Source organism: Lepidochelys kempii, chromosome 19 (assembly GCF_965140285.1).
Source record: "Lepidochelys kempii isolate rLepKem1 chromosome 19, rLepKem1.hap1, whole genome shotgun sequence".
Classification (NCBI taxonomy): domain Eukaryota; kingdom Metazoa; phylum Chordata; order Testudines; family Cheloniidae; genus Lepidochelys; species Lepidochelys kempii.
The window spans coordinates 11,817,955-11,841,175 of NC_136398.1; the positions used below are offsets into that span (position 1 = coordinate 11,817,955).

The following is a 23,221-nucleotide window of genomic DNA, read 5'->3' on the forward strand; positions in this document are numbered from 1 at the left end:
CTGCTGTTGGATTCTTTCTAGTAGTCCCATCCACAGCATAAGGACCCCAGATGCCACAGCCACACTAGAGCATCCAGCCATCTGCATGGATGCAAACTCCTGGCACAGATACAGCTGTGATTTGCACCCCAGAGCAAAGGAACCTTCCTTAAAACTATGGCTGGCTCCACTGGTACAAATCAGAGTTTGTAGCGGTTCCTGCTAGGACCTAGCCCTGCTGCTGCTACAGCAATTCAGTTGGAGCTGCCCTCCCAGTGCATGTCCTTCACAAGAGACAGGGCTCTCTCAAGACGGTCTCAGGCAAACATATCCTACAAGGGATCTTGGGGGAAAAAGCCAGGACCCCCTGAACAGGCCCAGCCCCTTCACTGGGAGCGGTTGGGCGGAGGGAGAAAAGGGGTACAATTCCCCCCCGAGTTTTCAGAGCTGCAATCCCATGCACGACAGAGGTAGTGGTTTGACCACCTCATTACCTTTGCATGTTTAAGTTGCCTGGAAGGGAGCTTGGCCCCTGACATTGATTAAATGGGCCTGAGGCTTTTCCCCCCCGCACTCCTCCACCCAGCAATAAGACATCAGGGTGTCCAGTTAGAGAACATTGCAGGCTTCATGGGGTTAACTGTGCTGGGAAATGGACTGAGAATGCAGCATTTTGCCTTTCCCCTCTAAGTCACTCATCCGTCTTAACTCTCCGTTGGGGCGGGTGGGTGTGGGGTGCTCTATGGGAAGAGAGACCCTTACTCAGGGCTTAATTTGTAATGAAAGAGATGCCAAGGCTCAAGCAAATTATTTTCCATTCATAACGGATGCAGGAAGTCCAGAGGTGCCAGGGCTTAGCCCTGGCACAAATTAAGCCCTGCCCTTCCTGCCACTGGATGCCCTCTACAGGGGCTGTTGGCAGAGGGCTGGGGCATGGAGACCCAGCACCCCTCTCAGGTCAGTGGGGGGGGGGCACTTGAGCAGAGAGGTCAGGCTGCCTGGCAGCCAGGCAGGGCAGAGGAAGGTTGCCCAGCGGTTGCCCAGGCTGGCCCAGCTCCGACGCCAGGTCTCTGCTGAAAGTGTAAAGACAAGGGCCTTAAAAAGGTAGCTTCCAGGCCTTTCAGCCAGAAAGGAGCAGGCATGAGCAGGTGCTGGATGCCGAGCTGCTAGGGACACGTGTTTCTCTCCCTGTCTGGGAAGGGGGGGGTTTGAAGAGTTGGAGAAACTCAGCTCCAAACGCCAACTGGGGCTCAGAATCAAAGTCTGCTGCAGTTTCCACGGTAAACATCTGATGAAGTGAGCTGTAGCTCACGAAAGCTCATGCTCAAATAAATTGGTTAGTCTCTAAGGTGCCACAAGTACTCCTTTTCTTTTTGCGAATACAGACTAACACGGCTGTTCCTCTGAAAAGAATCTAGTTTGTTGCTCTGCACACACCTCCAGCTGGCAATTTCAGCAGTTGGGCACTAGGTGGCGCTACGGGCTAAACCGCCAAAGCCAAAAAAAGCCCTGACACAAACTTTATTGGAGCCTAAAGTTAAGCCCTTAGCCCCCAGGGCAGTAGCCAGATTTCTGCAGGTACTGAGCAACCTCCAAGCACCCCACTCATAGGACCCCTAGCCCTGGGGCGGGGAGCCATACCCATAGGAACGGGTTCCTATTGGTAGCCTACCTGCCCTACGGTCAGGGTTCCTAGGCGCAGGGCTCCCCGAGCTAGGGGCAGGTCCTACAGTAGTCCAAGGGCTCAGCCCCCCAACCCTCGCCCCAGCCCCGAGACTGGAACAGAGCCAGGTTCCTTAGAGCTGCTGCACCCCCACCACCAATTCATAGTCCAACTATCACAGCCCTCTACACGCAGCTTACTGCGGAGACACGTGGGGCAGTTTGTCACAGAATCCACACCATGTGGTTAGAAGCCGCCATGGCCCATCTGACTGCCTGGGCTCTACACCCAGCTCTGCCACTGGCCAGCTGGGTGGCCTTCTGCAAGTCACGGCACCTCTGTGCCTCAGTTTCCCCATCTTTAAAACCAGGGTAATGCTACTAACCGCCTTTATAAAGCACTTGGCGATCAACCGATGAAAACCGCTGCGGTTCAAAAAAGGAATCTAGATGGATAAACAAGAACATCCAGAGGTATCACAGAAGACTTCTGGAAGGGATCTTTTCCTTTCAGCCTTCTGGGCGAGGCAAGCTCTAACTATTGGGATCAGGAAAAAGCTTCCCTGGGGGGAGGTTATCCCATAACTGCTACCAGAAGTGCTATGGCACCATCCTCTGGAGCAACTGGTATCAGTCACTGCTGGAGAGAGAACTAACCATTCCTATGTCCCTAAGTCTAGCAACTCAGGATACCAGGTCCCTGGTCCACGAGCAAAGCATGAACAGAGTCAGGGAGGAAGGATGGATGGCTTTAAGACATCTGATGAAATGAGCTGTAGCTCACGAAAACTTATGCTCAAATAAATTTGTTAGTCTCTAAGGTGCCACAAGTCCTCCTTTTCTTTTTGCGGATACAGATTAACACGGCTGCTACTCTGAAACCTGTCTTTAAGGCCAATGTTTCCCTGCAATCTCTGGTGATGCAGGGCGTTGGTTATTCTCCACCCCACAGTCCTCCAGGCAGAAGGTGGTTGCGAACCCTGCTGCCAGCCCAGGCAAGGAGCTGGAAGAAGGAGACGATTCCTTCTCCACCTCAGCTCTGGCCATTGCTTCAACCCAGGGGGAGCCAGAATCACCACACTACAGTGGAGTCCTAGCCCAGGGAAACAGTGGGGTGCCCTCCCCGCCCAGACTGTCAGAAGTGGGAAAAGCTCACTCTCCATGAGCCAGATCTCTCCTGTCAATGAAGGAGCTCATATGGTGCCTTGTATGAAGTGCATGGCTACCAACAAGCACAGATCACCCTGGAATCGTGAACGACCAAATCTAGGAAGAGAATAGTCACCCCCAACTCTGCCCATTTCTATTTCCCTCTCCCACCACCATCTATTCATTGCCAGGCCTTCTCTCTGGCTGGGTTGAAACAGGTGGGCCTTTGAGCTCAACTCCACTTCTTAGCAGCATCCTTCGAAAGTCACCAGTAGCCCTACCTTCTCTTTCCACCCTCACCTGAAGACCACACTGAATCCGCAGCATTCTCTCTCTCTGCCAGCCTGGGGGACTGGAAACAGAGAAGTTTCACATCAAGAACGGTAGGAGAAAAAAATCCAAACCCTACTGCAACTGGTTTGGTTCCTTTACAGAGAACAGAGGCTCAAAAAAGCATTTTTATTCATTTCTTTTTGCTCACAAACCTTCAAGTGCCGTACGTTTACAAAAGAAACACATTCACACCCACAACACTGTCACACTGGACTTCAGGAGAACCACCCCAGGAATGATTTAAATACACTCACTTAAAAAAAAAGTGTAAAAAGGTGGCTCCCATTATAAATACAGTGCAATAATTCTGTACAATTTTACAAGGTTCAGACAAAAGCCAGCGGCACACCCCGAGCCAGGATCTTTGAAGGATTTCATATGCCATTCACAAAAGAGATTTGGAGATTCAAGAGGGCCTCCCAGGCACTTCTCTTAGGGCTTGTCTATGTGGGGAAACTGACCAGAGTAGCTATCCCACAACAGCTTGAGTGCATTAAATTCAGATCCTAGCTTACTCCAGAATAGCTTCCCCATGTAGACATGCCCTGTTAAGACTCACAACAAGACTGAGCGGCAAAGTACAGATCTGAGATTTTTGGCCTAGACTCATCTCCAGTTAAAAGCCTCACCTGGAAAGCCAGGTCAAGCCAGCAACTGGCATGAGAACTGTTCTACAACAGACAGGATTCCAAACCCGAATGATTAAGTTAATGTTTAACTCTATAGAAAGCAGGTATTAACAAGGAGCCATATACCAGTCTCAGCCCACAGACACTTCAGGTTTATGTACAAAGCAAGTTCAGGATCAGACTTTAAGACAAAACAAAAAACCCCTGACTATTTCCAAAAAAAGCTTATTCTCAATGGGTACAGACACACACCCCTCAAGTCGATTTCAGTGGGCAGCTCTGCCCTGAAAATGAATTATTTTCCAGTGATGCCTTTTTCCAGCCAATTTGCTCCTTGGGCACATGTCTACTCTAAGCGTGCTTTACAGCAAACTAGCATTACCATATGAGCAAAGGGCTCCTGAAGTGGATACAGCTACACTGGTAAAGCTCGTATTGTGAAACCACCCCAACCAACACCTCACCCTGAGTGAAACATACTATACTGGTGAAAGCGACTACATTGCTGTTATCACTGCTTCAACGCTTGAGGTTTCTCGTGGCAAAGCTAAGCCAGCAGAAGTACTTAGCATAGACCTGACCGGAGTCTTGTTTCTTCCATTTTGGCTTTGTCTAGATGAGGATTTAGCAATCTAGTTTTTAGATGGTGTTAACTAGCTCAATCTACCCTTAACTCTGCCCACTTAGCACACGCTAATATACAGCTGGCCTTGTCTAGAGTATTGACAGCTGGTCGCTGGCTTGATCCAATTTACATCTCCTCTGTCAATTCAACCCACACAACACCTTGTGACCCAGGTCGGATCTGACCACCAGTGCTGCTGTGGGGGGGGGGGGAGCTGGATTCTAGTCTCCCTTGTGCATCAGAGCAGTTAACGAAGGACATGTGCACACTAGATTTGCCCCCCAATTCATCTGCACTGCCTGCAAATTCCTCTTGTAGACAGGCCAACTGCTACCAGCTTCCATTGGCACTAGTACACCCCACCCCAGCCTATAGCAAGGGCAAGTGCCTGGTCTACTACACCAATTGCTAGCCACAGGTGGCTGGAATTGGGGCAAACCCCCCACTGCAGACAAGGCAGCTCAGACTTCAGTGACACCCGTACAAACCCTGGGATAACGGGATGGTGTGGGCCTCGCCTGGCCAGCAGAACCTTTCTTACTGGGGAGGATGTGCAAGGAGAGAACCCAGTTGGACTCTCCAATGCAAGGGGAAGTTGCAGTTCAAAGAGCCATATCTTTACTCATCCATGGAGCACATTTGAGACACAGCCATGCCACTTCCAGTGCTGGTTTGACTGTCACTTTTACAGCAGGGTTGGACTTGGATTATTCAGGGGGGAGGGGAGATCCTCATAGCACATGGTTGCATTAGGAAAACTGTTTTCCCCATCTCCAGTTCTCGAGGACACACTAATGCTGTTCAGAGTCCCATCTCTGCAGATTCTCCCTGAAAAACCAAGAGCTACAGAGCCCCTGCCAGAGCAACAGTGGCCTTTCGTTTAGGTACATGACAGCCACCTCCAGATGGAGACCTAGTTCCCCGGGACAGTTGCGTATTGAGATGCCAGAAAACATCCTTTGGTTCGATCAGATGCCTGTCCAGAAGGGGCTCGAATGAGCCAGCCCTCCCTTTCTCCATCTCAAGCACAGCCACCTGCAGCTCTTCACACCCCATTTTGGGGAGTTCCCATTCTCACACGCTCCCCTAGACAGGGACACTAGATGGGGGAGCTCCGAGGTGGGTCAGTAAGAACGGAGATCAGCTGAATCCAGCATCTGACCACGAGACTGACTCTGCACTGACACCCCCCTTCCACCCCAATGCCCAAACACACACACAAAGGGGGGCAAATTAACAAAATCAAAACCCTTCCCCCAAGCAGAGATTTCACCCCCAAGCAGAGAGACGTGTCAGAGACTCCATGAGGACTTAGCTATTGATTTTACGTGGAAGGTGCTACCCATCACCATAGTATCCGGGCAGCATTAAACCCCTTTGCTAGATTAAAAGCCAACCAAGTGTTTAATGTTAGCTTCAGTGGACATTTTGGCTACAATACCACAAGCCCCAGTCCTGCAGGGAGAGCCACTGGGCAGATGTGAACGGGATGCGACCCACCCAGCATCCATTGCAGGCTCCGTCTGGCATTCTCCCCAGGCAGGGAGAAGCTGCATTCAAGAAGGGGTTAAGAAAATGTGCTTGTTTCCATTTTTAAGACAGAATTTAATGGGATGTCACATGACAAAATTCCGCACCCGTGAACCAATAGCTATTGTGCAAATATTGAAAACCTGGAAATCCAAACCAGCCTTTCTGGAGGGATGAATTTTGGAGAGAGTGAAATAAAAAGCTACCTTCCCCTTCCCCTCTGGAATTTTGCAAAAAACTATTGACAATGGAATCTGCGGCTAACAAGGTTGCAACACGGTGGAGCCACTCGTTATTACAGGCCAAGTTTTCAGAGGAATTTAGGTCCCTAAAAATGCAGAGAAGCACCTAGTGAGATTCTCAAAATCTGGCAATGAGTGAAAATAAAGGAAGATTAGATCAAAATTTCTGAACTCCGGTAGCTCAGGTTTGCAACCCAAATCCACATGGTTAGGCACCTCTGAGTGGCTTGATTTTAAAGAGGGAGCGGCGCACGCTCAACACCTCAAATTAAAAAAAAAAAAAAAAAAAAAAAAAGCAAGCCACAATGAGCTGCATAAATATTCGTGTAGGCGCACAGCGCTCGGCCCCCCTGTTTGACCATTTTCACACTAAATGTCCCACTAGCAGATTTAAGTTTAAATTGCAGCTGATCGGGTGTGTGTTTCATGGTGTGCAGATGACTGGTCTCCGATTGGCCGAAGCAGGACATGCACCAAGCCAATCAGAAAGCAGCAAGTCAATAAGCAACCAGCACCAGGACCTTGGTGAACCAGAGTGGTCTGCAAGCCCCTGGCACATCCTGGAAGCCGAACACCATTCTGTTTCAGGGGGCTTGGATAATGGTCCAGATCTCGCCACTGAGACCCTGTCCCCGAGGATCCTAAAGCACAACATGGACACGGGTATTAGTCCCGCCTCACAGGACGCACAGTGGAGGTTAACGGCCTGGTTTTTACAAGGCACAGCGCATGTGCACGGGTCATTCAGACCTCTCTTACGCTACCTTGGCAATCCCAAATTTAATCCACCCTGTTCCCAGAATCTACCATGGAAGGAGAAGAGGTGGGAGCAGTTGGTCTCCTAGGGGACCCAGCCCAGCTTGTGGCACTTGGGGCTCCTCCCACGCTCTGAAACGGATCCCATGCTAAGCCAACAATGAATTTAGAGAAGGGCTGATCCAATCAGGAAGGATCTGGGGTAACCCTGGACTCAGGGACTCACATGGGAACAACAGCCCATTTACTGGATACATGTGACCCTCACAGCAGCCTGCAACGGAGCAGGTCGCTTGGCACCAGTCTAGATGGAGCAGATCCAAGTGACCCACTGAGGGCGAAGGCAGCCAGGCATTTCAGTGAGAGGACGGAGGGGAGAGGGGGTGGGGCCTAGGGTCAGTCGAAGGGGAAGGAGGAGATGCAGTTGGAATCCCTCCCATCGCAGGTGAGTGGGCAGGTGAATCCCTGTCTCACCACGCCCTCCACCCCAGACTCGCTTTGTTTCAAGTTTCATTACAAGATATCAGAGCAGGTCCCTGGTAAGTCCCCCTAGAGGCCATGGCCCTACGGAGGCATTCTCAGCTGACCGTTCACATCAAAAGCCACCTGACGGCTGCAATTACAAACCAGGTTTCACTCTGCATTTCTGGGTTGGCTCGGACCCCGTACGCTCCAAGCAAAACATTCAGGGAGGGGGAAGCAAGACCCATCTGGGTCAGATCCAAAGGGGCCGCCCAGGCCCGGCAGAGCGAAACAGACAAGTGTCCCGCAGCTGCACTGCCGTCACAGATCCCTTTGGGGCCCCCAAGCAGCTGCAGGAGCTGAAGGATTTCTTCATTCACACAAGCGCACGCGTCCCCCACCCTGCCCAGATTTCAGGGAACGGGATCTCTTGCCCCGCCACGCAAATCCCCTGGCAGACCACGGAGCATTCTACTCCCGCTCCGCCCCCCAGACACAGCCACCCTGTGTGTTCTGCAGATGGGTCGCTTCGGGGGCAGGATGAGAAGATTTGCTCTCTATGACAGAGTCCCAGTCTCCCAGGGGCTCCTTGCCCAGCCCCAGCATCCCTGGACAGGCCAGGAACGTGTTACCGGCATGTGTGTGAGGCAGGGAAAAAGGTAAACGGGCAAAGGCGCTCCATTCCTGCAGTAGGTTCTTAGGGCACGTGGTGGGAGACTCTTCCCCAGGTTGCCCTCTGGGGTCTTGCATTGCACTGACTGCTACGCCCAGTCTGTGCTGGCCCCAGCAGCAAGGAAGAGTGGAGGAGGAGCTGTGGAGATCACGCATGGGTGGGGAGGAGCGGGAGGAAGCCCTGCCCCACAGGAGGTCTCCATGCCCCTACTCTGGTGGCCGGGAGGGCAGGGGCTCGGAGTCCATGCTTCAAGTCAGAGCCCCGGACTCCAGCAAGGCCATTAGCACCATAGCAAGGAGGGAGAGGGGCCCCCTCGCCAGCTCAGTTCTTCAGTAGGTCACCAAGGTCATAGGCCTCAAAGAGGTCGCTCACTCCCTCGCCCCCCTCCAGCCCCCACAGGTAGTCGTCCTGGTCGAGAGGCGGGGAGAAGCTGACGAAGGGGGCGGGGTCACCATAGGGCAGCTGGTCCTCTGTCTGCTGCAGCAGGTGATGGGGCATGTCCAGGAGTCCATCCTCCACCTCCATCAGGGGCTCAGCTGGGGAAATCGGAAAGACGGAAGGGAGAGCTTTGGGCGTGCAGCCTGCCCCGGGACAGCAGAGCCCCTGGCACCTCCTTGGGCCAGGTGCCCCACAAGCCCCCCCTCCATTCACCAGCGGCATGGGAGGAGCCTGGTGAGAGCAGACAGTGGGTAGGATTCTACCACCCGGCCCTATCGATGCCCCTGAAACCCAGCCTGCAGCTCGTTATCTCCCGCTGTTCCAGCCCGGGGATCCTCACCCCACCCGCAGCTCTGCCAATGCCTCTCCAACACAACCCGCAGCCCCCCTGCTATTCTAGCCCTGAGCCCCCAGCCAGACCCCGCCCTGCTTTGCTAATGCCCCTCACTCCCAGTCCGTGCAACTGGGCGAGGGCGGGCCGGGGTTCCAGGAAGCCATAAGGGAAGCAGGGCCTTACCAAAGGCCACTTGGCAATTAGCAGACCTGGAGGCTTTGAGGGCTGGATCTTGGCACAGAGACAGAGGCAGATATGGCAGCCACCTGGCAAGAGCTCAATGGCTGCCACGAAAGAGAAAGTTAAACACGACAGCATCAGACTGGGGGGAGGAGAGGCCAGGCCTGGCCAGAGATCCCTGCAGCCCCAGCTGGGCGTTACCTTTCCCTGGGGAGGGGTCGGTGCCATCGATGCGGTCCTGAAGGGAGGGGGTGGGGAAGCTGCTTTCTTTGGCAGGGCTGTCCTCCAGGATCTCCTCGGGGCACAGGTACACCTCGATGGGGCCGTTGGTGCTCTTCAGGTGGAGCTGCACATTCTCCTGCCCGGAGAGGGGAGGAGTCAGCGGGGACTAGTCCAGCAGGATCCATCACACAGGAGATCCCCTCTCCCATCCCTCCCTGCACAGAGCAGCAACTTGGCCAGCAGAGGGGGCTTACCAGCCCCCCTGCAGCAGAGATGACTCCGTGGGGAAGCCTCATGCAGCAGGGCCTTGCCCTCAAGATGGGTGGAGAAGCAAAGACAAGTGCACGGGCAACAGAGCTCCCAGCCGGGGGCCCAGCCCCATCCAGTGAGCCCTAAAGTCACCTCAGGACGGGATGAAGAGATAAAGTTTCTTGATGCCTTAAAGGACTGCTTCTTGGAGCAGCTAGTCCTGGAACCCACAAGAGTAGAGGCCATTCTTGATTTAGTCCTAAATGGAGCCCAGGATCAGGTCCAAGAGGTGTATATAGCTGGACCGCTTGGAATAGTGACCATAAAATAATTAAACTTAACATCCCTGTGGCAGGGAAAACACCACAGTAGCCCAACACTGTAGCATTTAATTTCAGAAAGGGAGACTACACAAAAATGAAAAGGTTAGTTAAACAGAAATTAAAAGGTACAGCACAAAAAGTAAAATCCCTGCAAGCTGCATGGAAACTTTTTAAAGACACCATAATAGAGGCTCAAGTTAAATGTACACCCCAAATTAAAAAACATAGTAAGAGAACCAAAAAAGAGCCACCGTGGCTGAACAAAGTAAAAGAAGCAGTGAGAGGCAAAAAGGCATCCTTTAAAAAGTGGAAGTTGAATCCTAGTGAGGAAAATAGAAAGGAGCATAAACTCTGGCAAATGAAGGGTAAAAATATAATTAGGAAAGCCAAAAAAGCATTTGAAGAACAGCTAGCCAAAGACTCAAAAAGTAAGAGCAAAAAAATGTTTAAGTGCAGCAGAAGCAGGAAGCCTGCTAAACAACCAGTGGGGCCACTGGACGATCGAGATGCTAAAGGAGCACTCAAGGACGATAAGGCCATTGCAGAGAAACTAAATGAATTCCTGGCATTGGTCTTCACGGTTGAGGATGTGAGGGAGATTCCCAAACCTGAGCTATTCTTTTTAGGTGACAAATCTGAGGAACTGTCCCAAATTGAGGTGTCGTTAGAGGAGGTTTGGGAACAAATTGATAAACTCAACAGTAATAAGTCACCAGGAACAGATGGAATTCACCCAAGAGTTCTGAAGGAACTCAAATGTGAAACTGCAGAGCTCTGTAGTCTGTAACCTATCATTTAAATCAGCTTCTGTACCAAATGACTGGAGGATAGCTAACGTGATGCCAATTTTTAAAAAGGGCTTCAGAGGAGACCCCGGCAATTACAGGCCAGTAAGCCTGACTTCAGTACCAGGCAAACTGGTTGAAACTATAGTAAAGAACAAAATTGTCAAACATATAGATGAACAAAATTTGTTGGGGAAGAGTCAACATGGTTTTTGTAAAGGGAAATCATGCCTCGCCAATCTACTAGAATTCTTTGAGGGAAGTCAACAAACATGTGGACAAGGGGGATCCAGTGGATACAGTGTACTCAGATTTTCAGAAAGCCTTTGATGAGGTCCCTCACCAAAGGCTCTTAAGCAAAGAAAGCTGTCATGGGATAAGAGGGAAAGTCCTCTCATGGATTGGTAATTGGTTAAAAGATAGGAAACAAAGGGTAGGAATAAAATGGCCAGTTTTCAGAAAGGAGAGAGGTAAATAGTGGTGTCCCCCAGGGGTCTAAACTGGGCCCAGTCCTATTCAGTATATTCATAAATGATCTGGAAAAAGGGGTAAACAGTGAGGTGGCAAAATTTGCACGATACAAAACTACTCAAGATAGTTAAGTCCCAGGCAGACTGCGAAGAGCTACAAAAGGATCTCACAAAATTGGGTGACTGGGCAACAAAATGGCAAATGAAATTCAGTGTTGATAATGCAAAGTAATGCACTTTGGAAAACAGAATCCCAACTATACATGTAAAATGATGGGGTCTAAATTAACTGTCACCACTCAAGAAGGAGATCTTGGAGTCACTTTGGATAGTTCTTTGTAAATATCCACTCAATGGACAGCAACAGTCAAAAAAGCGAACAGAATGTTAGGAATCATTAAGAAAGGGAGAGATAATAGGACAGAAAATATCATATTGCCTCTATACAAATCCATGGTATGCCCACATCTGGAATACTGCATGCAGATGTGGTCGCCCCATCTCAAAAAAGATATATTGGAATTGGAAAACATTCAGAAAAGGGCAACAAGAGCTATTAGGGGTATGGAACAGCTGCCATATGAGGAGAGATTAATAAGACTGGGACTTTTCAGCTTGGAAAAGAGACAACTAAGGGGGGGATATGATAGAGGTCTATAAAATCATGACTGGGGTGGAGAAAGTAAATAAGGAAGTGTTAATTATTCCTTCTCATTACACAAGAACTAGGGGTCACCAAATGAAATTAATAGGCAGCAGGTTTAAAACAAACAAAAGGAAGTATTTCTTCACACAACACAAAGTCAATCTGTGGAACTCCTTGCCAGAGGATGTTATGAAGGCCAAGACTATAACAGCGTTCAAAAAAGAACTAGAGAAATTCATGGAGGATAGGTCCATCAATGGCTATTGATGGGCAGGGATGGTGTCCCCAACCTCTGTTTGCCAGAAGCTGGGAATGGGCAACAAAGAATGGATCATTTGATGATTACCTGTTCATTCCCTCTGGGGCACCTGGCACTGGCCACTGTTGGAAGACAGGACACTGGGCTAGATGAACCGTTGGTCTGACCCAGTGTGGCCGTTCTGATGTTCTCCCTGCCAAGCAGCCACTTCTAGCCCGTCTGGGCACCTATGCTAAGGGGCAGCTGAGCCAAGGTTGGCTCCTCAGGTGGTGTCCCTAGCCCCACGGGACATGCTTAGAATTCAGTGGTCCTGGAGCTAAGGCACCAGGGTGAGACTCAGGAGACCTGGGGTCAACACCCAGCCACTGGTTTCCTGTGTGATCTTGGGGAAGTCACTGCATCTCTCTAGGCCTCAGTTTGCCCATCTGTAAAATGGGGATAGTTGCCCTTCCTGTCTATCTAGGCTCACACAACGGGATCTGGAGCTCAACTGGGGTCTCCGCTGTGGGCCAGGAGGATGTGTTTTCCCTGCACGCAGAGCCCTCCTCTGGCGCACTCACCTCATTGAAGTCCGGCACCTCCAGCTTGGTTTCTGGGGGGGCCTTGACCGCTATCACCGTCTGCTCCTGGAAGTTGCTGATGGAGCGGATGTCCTGGTAGGTGACATATGCTAATGTGGGGGGGTGGAATTAAGGAAATACCAGCCACAGACTGAATCTGCTCAGCCCACAAATGACAAGAGTTGGTTCTCTGCAGATCTCATGTGCCGAACCCTCCCCAGCTCCTATCTTCCCCCAAAACCAGCTGGGTTCCCACCCCAGCCCACGAAGGTATCCTCCCTGCCAGGCACAGATTAAAAACCTCTTCTTCTGTCCTGAGAGGGACACAGGACTACCTGCCTCTCCCCACCACAAGGCCTTGGCCACCACACTTACCACTTCCACTCCCCCCAGGGCAGGCAGCAAGGCATTGTGGTATACGGAGCTGAACGCCCCTGCCAGAGTCCACAGGCTGGTGCCAGGCCATCATCCCATGGCTCCAAGAATGCCGCTGGCTCCCTGTTTGTTACTGAACCGACCCCAGAGCCCTGGGCCTGCGAGGCTTGGCATGTGGCCATCTCCACGTCTGCTCCATCCCCCGTCCCTCCCCCCATGGGCAGCACAGCTGGGAAAGGCCCTGGATAAGACAGCTGCTGGAGCTAAAGCTTTCTTGGCTGCAGAACCCAAGCCGTGGGGCTCGCTGGCAGAGGAGAGGAGACAGAATCCAAGCCAAACTGTGCTCAGACAGGAAGGCAAGGCCCACCGGGAGCAGGCGCTTTCCCCAGACGGCTCAAACAGAGCCCACATGTTGACCAGTCAAAACTCAGCGGCGGTTTTATCAACAATGAGGCAGGAGTTCAGCCCAAGTCTCTTCCCCAGGTTGGGCTGCTCCCAGGCTCCTCCCTCCGGGCTACTCAGCCCTCACCCTAGATACTCCCTCAGACCCAATATCCCTCTGAAGGTCATTTTCAGACTGCGTTTGCTCGCGATTCAGAGACTCTCCCCCCCCACACACACCCCAACCCCCTTTCTCCATAACCCTTTGCCTCCCCATGAAGGATATCTCTGGTTAGTCTCGTCCTCTGTCAGGTGCTTCAGCTGGAGGGTGCAGTCCTGGATGCGCTCGTCCAAAGTTCTCTCGGTCTTGGCCAGCTCCGCCAGCTCTTGGCGCAGGGACTGATGCTTCACCGTCACAGAGGTGTCCTCGAAAATTCCTGTGCCCCTGGGAAGACAAGCAGAGCCGGTCACTGAGGATCAGTGGAAAGCAGCGCACTGCGGGGGAGGGAGGGGAGTGTCATCCACCTCAGCAGGGACAGCGCAAGGTCTCCTGTGAGGGAGCATGTCGCTTTCACAAGACGCGCAGCTCTGAGCGCTCTGCGAAGCAGCATCGTAAATACTTGCAGATAAACGGCTCTGTGAAAGGAAACAAGCAGAGCCTGAGATCGGCCGGAAAGCAGAGCCCCCAGAGCCAGGATTTTAAAACCGTTCAAAGACAGAGCCATGTTCAGGGGGCTTGGGCCGCTCTCTGCAAACTGGATTCGGTGACAGCTGCCTCCAAGTGTGTTCATTCCATAGTAAATGAATCTGGCACATGTACCCCCCTCTCTGCCAGCGAGGCTGGGAACACAGGACTCTCCATTGGATCAGATCCCGTACTCCTGCCCGCTCACCACACGTCTCTGACAACAGCTAGCAGCTGACACAGCAGAGCATGGTGCAAGACTCAGACGGTGGACAATTACAGAGTGGCCTGCCATAGAAGAAATGTCTCCTAACCCCAGGCAGTCAGTGCTTTGCTTATGCCGTGAAGCATCAGGGTTTGTAACAGCCGGGGGGCATTGGATCCTGCTTTTGAATCCTGCTGAGCTGTTGACCTCAGTGTGATCTTGTGGATCATGTAAAAGTATTCACTGTATTCTCCCTTGTGGTAGTGTGTATGGGGAGAGAACAAGACCATTGTGCTTAATGTGGGATAAGAGTCCAAACTCTGCTCTGTCCTACTGCCTGATCCAGGCTGGGGTGGGAGCAGGGCTGACAAGCTATTTCAGGACTGTTCAGCCAGACAGCTTAAATGCCACATCACTGGAAGAGCTACGTTCTGGCCTCACCTACGGTGCTGGGTTTAAATTCTGTTCTCATTGGGGCCCTTCCCATCCAGAATCACGGGCCAAACCACGTTAGAAACCAGCCTAGTTGGCATCGTGTTTGACCCTGCATCCTAACTTGTGCTGGCTTGGGGACAAAGACCCAGATCCGTGCAACCCCCCAGAATAGACACAGGGAAGGTCACTTCCCCCCCCCCCCCCCCCGACAAGACTCTGCACTTGAACAAACAAGGCCCTTTAGAGCGGACGGTCCCAGCATAACTGATACCAGCCCTGGAGCCCAGCTGGGAGCCCGGATCTCTGCCCGCACTGTCTCCTCCGCACAGAGCCCCTTACATCCACTGGATGTTGTTCTTGGATTTCTTCCGGATGAGCTGAATCCCTTCCAGCACGTTGGTGATGTCGTAGATCCGGCGCTTCTGCACCTCCAGCACCTCGGCCGCCCGGTTCAGGTCCAGCACCCCGTCCTCCGACTCGCTCAGCAGATGGATGAACTTCTTGGTCAGCAGCCCCAGGGAGGTGTCATACCGTGTCTTCTCCCCAGGCGACTTGGGAGCTGTCGGGGGCAGGGAGAGAGGAGACAGGTCAGGTTGGCTGAGCCGGGGAGAGGAGCTGAGAAAAGTCACGATGCCGCCCAGAGAATGGGCCAGGCTGATTCAACAGCTGCTGGCTAGAAGCACGCAGGGCCCCACCCACGGGGGCTGCCGTGAGCGCAGCCTGCAATGGGTTTCAACAGCCTAGCGCAGAGGGAGGCTGGGTCCCTCCCCTTTAGCTCAAGCAGCAGAGACTCGTGCTTTCAGTGTTGAGGGACCTGGGTTCAAACCCCACAGCGGGCCCAAGCAGGGTCAGTTACAGGTGCTCCTATATTTATGGCAGCACTAAGCCGGGTGGAAGCAGATGCTCACGGATGCCTGTTCGCTCCAGGCCTGTCCTCCCCCACAGAAGGATGTCACAGACTGCTCCTAACTACAACAGGTGGTGGAACTGCTGCCTGAAGGCCACATGGCAGCCCCACCCCGACGGGGCTGGCTTCTCCCATCCCTGTATGGAATATCCCAGCGTCACTTTCATGGTGACGAACGTCTCCAGAACCCAGCTGCTCCGGACAGAAGAGCCGTGGGGCAATGCAGGTCCTTTGCACGGGAGCCCCCCCACCCAGGCATACATCTCCCCTCCCTCACATCCCAGCTCAGCACCACTTACTCTTGGGGCTGGGGATTCGAGTGACTGTCCTGCTCTTCCCTTTGGGTGTCCGGAATTCTGGGATGCCCGGCTGGCCGGTCCCTTCCAGATCCAGCTTCCTTTTGGCCTGATGGGCAGGAGAGAGAATTGTGCAGTTACTTCAAGAGACTGACCACCAACAACAGCACCCACGATCCCAGTTTGCCCGCTGGAGACCCACGCAGCACCCACAACCATCTCATCAACCGCCCTTTGATCAAACTAGACCCTTCTGGCCTCGGCATCTAGGACCGTAAGCTCTCTGGGGCAGGGAGCCTTTGTACAGCTCCCAGCCCAACGAGGCCCTGATCTTGGCTGGCGCTACTGTAAGGCAAATAAACGAAATCGTAACCAGAGCTTGGGCCCAGTCTACAGCAGGGGATTGCATCAGCACAGCAGCACCGGGCGGGGGACGCGGGGGGGGGCCTCAAATCCCCAGGAAGCAGTTACCCCACCGGCTCAGATCCCTGCAGTTCCCTTCCCCCTCCCGCCAGGAACTCCATCATGGCCCAGCTGCTCTGCAGACGGCAAGACGAGCAACAGGGGCCTGATCCTGCCAGGTCCTTGGCACCGGTGGCAGGGAAACGGGGAGCTGGAGCTGCCTTTGAGGCCAAATCGGTAGGGACATTAAGCCGGCTGCCAGTGCAGAAGCCTGGAGGGACACATGTACCTTGGAAGGAGATGGCCCAGCCTTGCTTCACCCCCAACCCCAGAGAGCGGGCTGATTAGAACAGACCCTTTCAACACAACAGGATCCAGCCCCAGGAACAGGAGTCCAGATTGTATATTAATGCTCTTCTGGCAACGCCAGCCCAGCCCCTGCCCTGGAGCCCCTGCTTAACTCAACACACCCAGTTAGCAGCCTCCAGCCCTGCGGTGATGGCACCAGTAGGGGGAGCTGTGCCGAGCCAGCCACAAGCCCCCACCCCATGAACCAGGAGCTCACCACCAGGCTCAGAGCTGGGCAAAGCCTGGCGCTGTTTGGGGCCCTGGTGCAAACCCAGCACAGGTGGCCCCCTGGGAGCAGCCGCAGGGAGTTACCAGGGACGGCTGCTCCGCGGCCTATGGGGCATTCGCTGCTGGGTCACAGTCCCCCACGCTGACGCCCAGGCGTCCGTGTCACCGAACCTCCATCATGACCGGGCCCCGCTGCTGGCAGACGCAGGGCAGCAGAGAACCGACAGAGCCCGGTCCCTAGCGCTCAAACCCCAGGGCAGGGCCGCGTGCATGGATCTGAGCCCTGCCGCTGCTCTGTGCCCGGAGGCCTTTCCCTGGGGCCAAGTGCGCCATCAGAGCCCCCAGCCACAGGAAAGCACTTGCGTGAGACGTGTCCGGTTACAACAGCAGATTCTGGGAACCAGCTGCAGCTCAGCCCTGGGTGGGGGCAGAGGGGCTCGGCAGGGGCATTGCCCCATCCCACGAGGAGCTTGGGGGCAGCCCTGGAAAAAGGCTGGCCCTGAGCCCTTTCCATTGCACAACAGAAGGGGCGAGTGACCCCAGCGGGTTGGGAAGGGGAAGCAGCATGTGGCAAGGCCGGGCGGCCGGCTCCCAGCAGCTGCCAGGTCGCTTCCTGCCCACTTCCCGAGCGGCACTGGAGGCTGGCCCAGGCGCTGCCTGCCATTCCCACAAGTGCTTCCCTTTTGGCACCGGCTCCTCCAGGCCGGGTTGCAGACCCTTGGAGCTGTATTACCGGGCATCGCACCAAGCCAGAAAGGAGGAAGATGAGGAGAGCTCCCTCCCCCTGATGCCCAGAGAGCAGCTGGCACAATCTGAACCCATGGAAGGCCAGGGCCGGGCTAGCACTTGCCAGGATACTGACACCATGCAATCAAGGCAGCAGATTGTGTTGGTGGGCAGGGCTCCCGCACTGCCAGCTGGCAAGGGGACAGGACGCTGTGATCCGCCATCCACACCTTCATCCCCTCCCGGCTGGTCCCTGCGACAATGCTACAACACACCCAGCATGCTAAAGCTAGAGAAAAAAGAACAGGAGGACTTGTGGCACCTTAGAGACTAACCAATTTGAACACAAGCTTTCAAGAGCTACAGCTCACTTCATCGGACGCTTAGGCTCAAATAAATGGGTTAGTCTCTAAGGTGCCCCAAGTCCTCCTGTTCTTTTTGCGGATACAGACTAACGCGGCCGCTACTCTGAAACCTGAAGCTAGAGAGGTTGACAGGAGCACGTCACACTAGCCCTCCGGCAACTCCACCAGCTCCCCATTCATCGCCAGGAGCCCTGGTCCTTGGGACCCGGCTCTCAGAGACAGCCTCACCATCTGTGAGCCTCTGAGCCCCCAGGCTAGCCAGGGGCAACCCAACCGGGAGAGTCCCACTGTGTCTCTTGGGCCTTGGGGGAGGGCCACTTCCAGCACCATGCTGTGAAATGCCTTGCCTGAGATCACCCCAACTCTGCTCAGTCATATCTGGAATCACACACCAGCTCTGCTCCCACCAGGAACGGCCACAGGGGAATGTAAGAAGCCACAGACAGACAACACCCTACCCATCACCCCCCAAAACACACACTCCTCTCCCCTCTCCATCTCTTAGCGATCACACACATCTGCAATAGGTGAAATCCCAGCTTCGGGCTTTGAGCAAAGCTCTGCTGGGTTCTTTATTCTCTAGGAGCTATTTGCCTCCAGAGCAGCATCTTCCACACATGGTGCATCTTTTCCCCTCCCCCAAAACTCTACAGAGAGAAACAACTAGAGACAGACCAAGCGAGGAGTCCTTGGATCTGGATCGTGACTAGCCTTAGGCTCAGGGGAGGGTGTTGAAGCTGGGCTAGGGTTGGACCATGCTGACATCAGCTGTCAGCGAAACGTCCCCGGCCTCATCTGAGCTGGCACACAAGGCTCCGTTCAAGTTTTGGCTCGGTAACAAAAATATCCAGTGGCAAGTTCTGATCAGGGAATTGGTAGCCAAGCCTGGCCGGAAACACTGAAGGTTCGGCCCAGCTCAGATAGATGCCGAGGGAGAGGGAAGTGAAGCCGTGCCGGAGAGACAAGATCTGAGAAGTGACAGGAGAGGTCTGGGGAGGCTGCTCCAGGGGGAAGGAGCTGCAGAGGAGACGGCTCTTGAACCAGCAGGGGCAAGACGGTGCGACGGGCTCATGAAGGAGGCTGGTGCCAGACAAGGAGAGGAAATAGAGATGAGTAGAGGGAGTCACGGGCACATGAAGTCTGCTGGATCAAGCCCACACTGGGGGAAGGTCCCCATCCCCAGACAGAGCAATTGAGTGGTTAACAGAACCCTACCACAGGAGCGTTGGAGCAGCCGATCAGAAAGCCATGGGAGGAGGGATCCCCCAGAATCAGAGCAAGCTGGCAGCAATCCTCGCCCTGTGAATGCCCGTCCCCTCTTTTCTGCACTGGCTGCTCTCAGGCCAGTCTTTCTCTAGTATCTGAGCGCCTTCTAGTCATGCACTAAGCACGTAACATCAGTCCCGGGTGGTTCACCCTCTCCCTGGGGAGAATTGCATGTGGAGGGGTCTTGCAGGGCTGTCTTTTTCTGTGGGGGACGGGTGGAGCAGTTCTACGCCCACGCGGCTCTGCCATTAGAACAGAGACGGCAAGTCAAAGAAATGGGTCCAGCCCTCGGCGTGGAGGTCCGGGACGCTCCTTCATTCCTGTGGGCGTTGCTTCCGCAGTCTCACCCTAAGCCCACCCCCAGTCAAGCTCTACCCACAGAAGCCCCTGGCAGCCGAAGGGTTAAACCCAAGCACATGGGAAACACCTGCCAAAGTAGTAACCACAAACACATCTGCTGCGCCAGGCTGCCCCGCATTTAGGCCCAGAAACCAGAGACAGCAGTGGGGGAGGGTCTTCTTGGTTTCTCCCCCTCCCCTCTGCCCACAGGGCATCTGTTGGCAACAAATGAGTTAGCGAGGGCCAGCACCAGGTGGCTGTGACAGTGCATGGCTGGAGCGGCCAGACAGGGAGGGGCTCAGCAGCCAGCAGGGCCAGCCCCCCGTGCCCCAGGTGTGGGGAAGGAGAATTTTGGGAGCTGGTCCAGGGCTTACTCTTCACTATCAGCAGCGCACCCAAAGATGCCCCCTTAAAGGCCATCACCACTGCAGAGCTACCATTGCACTGATGGCATCACGGTCCCCACGCCCTGCCCCGGACGTGAGGCTGCACAGCCCAGACGAGGCTTGGGAGTTTAGGATGCTGCTGTGCAGCTGGTTTCCAAGTTATATGGGGAGGGGCCCATGCCAGGGAGGTCAAGATGGTCTCAAGATCAAGATGTTTAAGAGCTAAATTGCCTACCTCCCTGTCTAGAGATACTCCCCTTGCACTAAGGAGACTGGCTGGGACCTTGCCTCACCCCTATGCCCAAGAAAGGGAGAGCAAAGGTGGTTCTGTGGCCAGCCTGGATGACTGGGAAGGGGAGAGCACAGGGTACATTCAGATGGTAACTCCTCGCTCGTATCTTGCATGGCTCATCAACAGATCTCAAAGCACTTTACAAAGGAGGGCAGTATCGCTAGCACCATTTTACAGATGGGGAAACTGAGGCACGGGTCAGGAAATGTGACTTGCCCAAGGTCACCCAGCAGGCCAGTGGCAGAGCTGGAAATAGACCCAAGGACTCTCAAATCCCAGTCCAGGGTTCTAGACACTCGGCCACACTGCAAAGAGGCTCCCAGATGAGATGTGATGGGAGAAGGAGCTCAGAATCCACTTCTGCTCCCCAAGGCACTGTCCTAGCACCCCTTTGTCTTGGGCCAGGCCCATTCCTGGCTGTGTACCTGCATCCTCCCCAAACAAGGGCCACCGTGAAGCAACTGCTGAAGGCAGATACGACTCTGCGCTACAGCGGATGAAGAGAGCTCCTGAGAATGGAGGAGATTGGTCGCTCCCCTTGCACAAACATGCCCCATCTAGGGCACGTGGACAAACAAATCCCTCTAGTGATATACCAGTGCTGCACCCTGGCCTCTAGAAAGATCTTGCAGGGATGGGGACTGGTTAAGACGTGGAAAGGAGACGCCAAGGGCAATCTCGCTGCTGCCGAAGTGGAATCAGAGATGCAGGGGCAGGGGAGTTGTTCCCATGGCAGTACTGTGCCTAACTAATGCCATTGGGGGCGCTGTATTGATGGAAGGGGGCCCACCCTCTGGCTGAGGCACTTGGTACCAGCAAAGATCCTTTGGCCAGGGAGCCCTGCCCAAATCCACACTCCAGGAACGATGTTTCTCCTCCTTAGCCCCCCTCCCTGCATTCTGCTGCCTGACCAGCCCTGTTACACGGCAGTCACATTCCACCCCAGAAGTGGCTGCATTTCACCACTGGGGGAAGCCCGCCCCAGTAGACACTGCAATGCACAGAGCATTTGGGGTCCACCAGGTCCGAGGATGCAACTGAACTGGGAGATAAGAGCTGGGCTGGGAGCTATCGCCCAGCTCCTGAAAGGCTTTGAAAGGCAGGCGCTCCAGTCCGGGAAGAACAGGAGCAGATGCTTTCTCTGCTAGTGAGCAAGTTCCCAGGTCTCTGGGTCAAGTGTGCACCCCACCCTGCCATGCTGAGAGCGAGCATGCGGGGAACATAGCTTCTTTCCGAACAGCAGGGAACGGGACAGAGAGGAGACGGATTTGCAGTCCCTGCTGGGGGCAGGCGGTCGGAGCAGGGTGGGGTTTACAGTGCCTCCCATTCGGCATGTGGGGCGGGGGTCACACCCTCCCTGCCAACTCTTGTGTTGGGGTCGGAGGGCAACAGTCATCCCCTGCCATCCCCAGGCCAAGTGTGTGGTAACTGAGGGATGCTTGAGGGGCCCCAGGGTTGTGGAGATGGGCTTCCCTTTGTCCTTTCCCACCAAGGCAGATGATCTGCCAGCTGCTGGCCTGGCCCAGAGCTGGCACGGTCTCCCCGCCCCGGCAGGGGCTGGATTAGCCACACAACAGCTGGCCAACCCAGCTGCAGGGTAGAGCTCATACTCCTACACAGCCACGGCACACGGGGTGGGGAGCAGCGAGGCTGGGGCTCCGGGGCAGCAGCAACAGGGTGGACACTGGAAGAGTCAAAAAGACAAAAGCCCTGTAGGACTCCAGCCCCTGTCTGCCCCAGGACACTGCTTTTGCTCAGCAGCCTGGCTTCCAGGCCACGGGAATTTGGGAGGAGAAGGGGGATGGAGAGGATGTCTGGGGAAACTTCCTCAACCCACCCCTGTATTTCTGCTGACGGCATTTAATAATTATAATACCTGGCTCTTCTCTAGATCTCCAAGCACTTTACAAAAGGAGGGCAGCGTCACTCTCCCCGATTTTACAGATGGGGAAACTGAGGCACCGGTTGATGACATGACTTGCCCAAGGTCACCCAGCAGGCCAGTGGCAGAGCTGGGGAGAGAAGCCAGATACCACAAACCCCAGTTCAGTGCTCTAGGCCACACTGCTCTGAAGAGAAACCAACATAGGAAGCCTGCATCCTCCAACTCCTCTCAGCCTGGCTGCTCCTTGCCAGCTTTCCCTGCACCCCCACCTGCCCGTGGCTAAGCAGCGGGGGGATCACTACAGGTCACAGAGCCCCACGCAGCTGAGAGAGGGGAACGTCACAGCCTGGCAGGCAGCGGCTAGAAGGCTGCTGCAAGGATGGGACACAGGTGGATGGGAGCCTGCCGCACCTAGGCCCACCCACTGCAGCCCCGGCGCCTTTGCCCTTTATTTCTGGGGGTGCTTTGTCTCAACAGCACTGGGCTGGGCTCGCCAGGCCCGTCTGGGCAGCTCCGAGGCCTGCCCTCACCCCCCCACACCCTTGCACCACAGGGCGTGGGAACACTGCCACTGGGTTATCACAGAGTCCCACAGCACGAGAGCACACACCCTCCATGCACGCACCAGGGGAGGGAGAGCTGGCAGCGAGCCTGTGCATGAAGGGGAAGACCGGCTCGCCTCCTCCAATCCTCCCCCGCCGCTTCCTGGAACCCCCTGCATGCTGCAGCCTTCCACCCCGTCCCCCCCCGCCTCGCCCCCACCAGTCCCGGTGGAGGGGGTCAGCAGAAAAGCCATCTTCAGTGGCCTTGTTCAGCATTTCTCCTCCAGGGGCAAAGCAGCAACTGGGCTCATGGTGGAGGGGAGAGAGTTAGTTGCAAAGAAATGAAAGACAAGCCAAATCCACCTGCGCCAGAGGTAAGATGCAAGTTCAGATCCTCCCTCCCCAGGGAGCATCTAGAAGGGAGGGAGGCAGCCCACTCGGGAGGGGCCATCAGAACCGCCAGGAGCACCACTGCCAGGCTCGCAGGGAAAGTCGGGGCATCCAGCCGTGACCCAAGAGGAAGGATCGTGGTAGCAGCAATAACTGACAGTAAATGACAACAACTGAGTGCTGGCGAAAGGCCCCAGTTGGACGAGGTCCCATCTGTTGCTAGCTGCACCTGTCTGTCTTCACAAGCTCACAAGGGTCTGGG

The 23,221-nt window shown here is 54.5% G+C and overlaps 1 protein-coding gene across 1 annotated transcript in view; it reads right to left on the bottom strand.

Annotated features, from left to right (window-relative positions):
* Positions 1–3,176: 3,176 nt before the first annotated feature.
* The window catches only part of E2F2 (E2F transcription factor 2), a 29,369-nt gene continuing 9,324 nt past the window's right edge, over positions 3,177–23,221 (bottom strand). Inside the window, exons 2-7 of the mRNA XM_078849426.1 lie at positions 15,794–15,899; positions 14,927–15,146; positions 13,549–13,707; positions 12,507–12,621; positions 9,194–9,350; positions 3,177–8,576 (exon numbers count right to left, since the gene is read on the bottom strand). Of these exons, the coding sequence (XP_078705552.1) occupies positions 8,362–8,576; positions 9,194–9,350; positions 12,507–12,621; positions 13,549–13,707; positions 14,927–15,146; positions 15,794–15,899 (972 nt within the window). The 3' untranslated portion in view covers positions 3,177–8,361. The remainder of the gene's footprint in view (positions 8,577–9,193; positions 9,351–12,506; positions 12,622–13,548; positions 13,708–14,926; positions 15,147–15,793; positions 15,900–23,221) is intronic.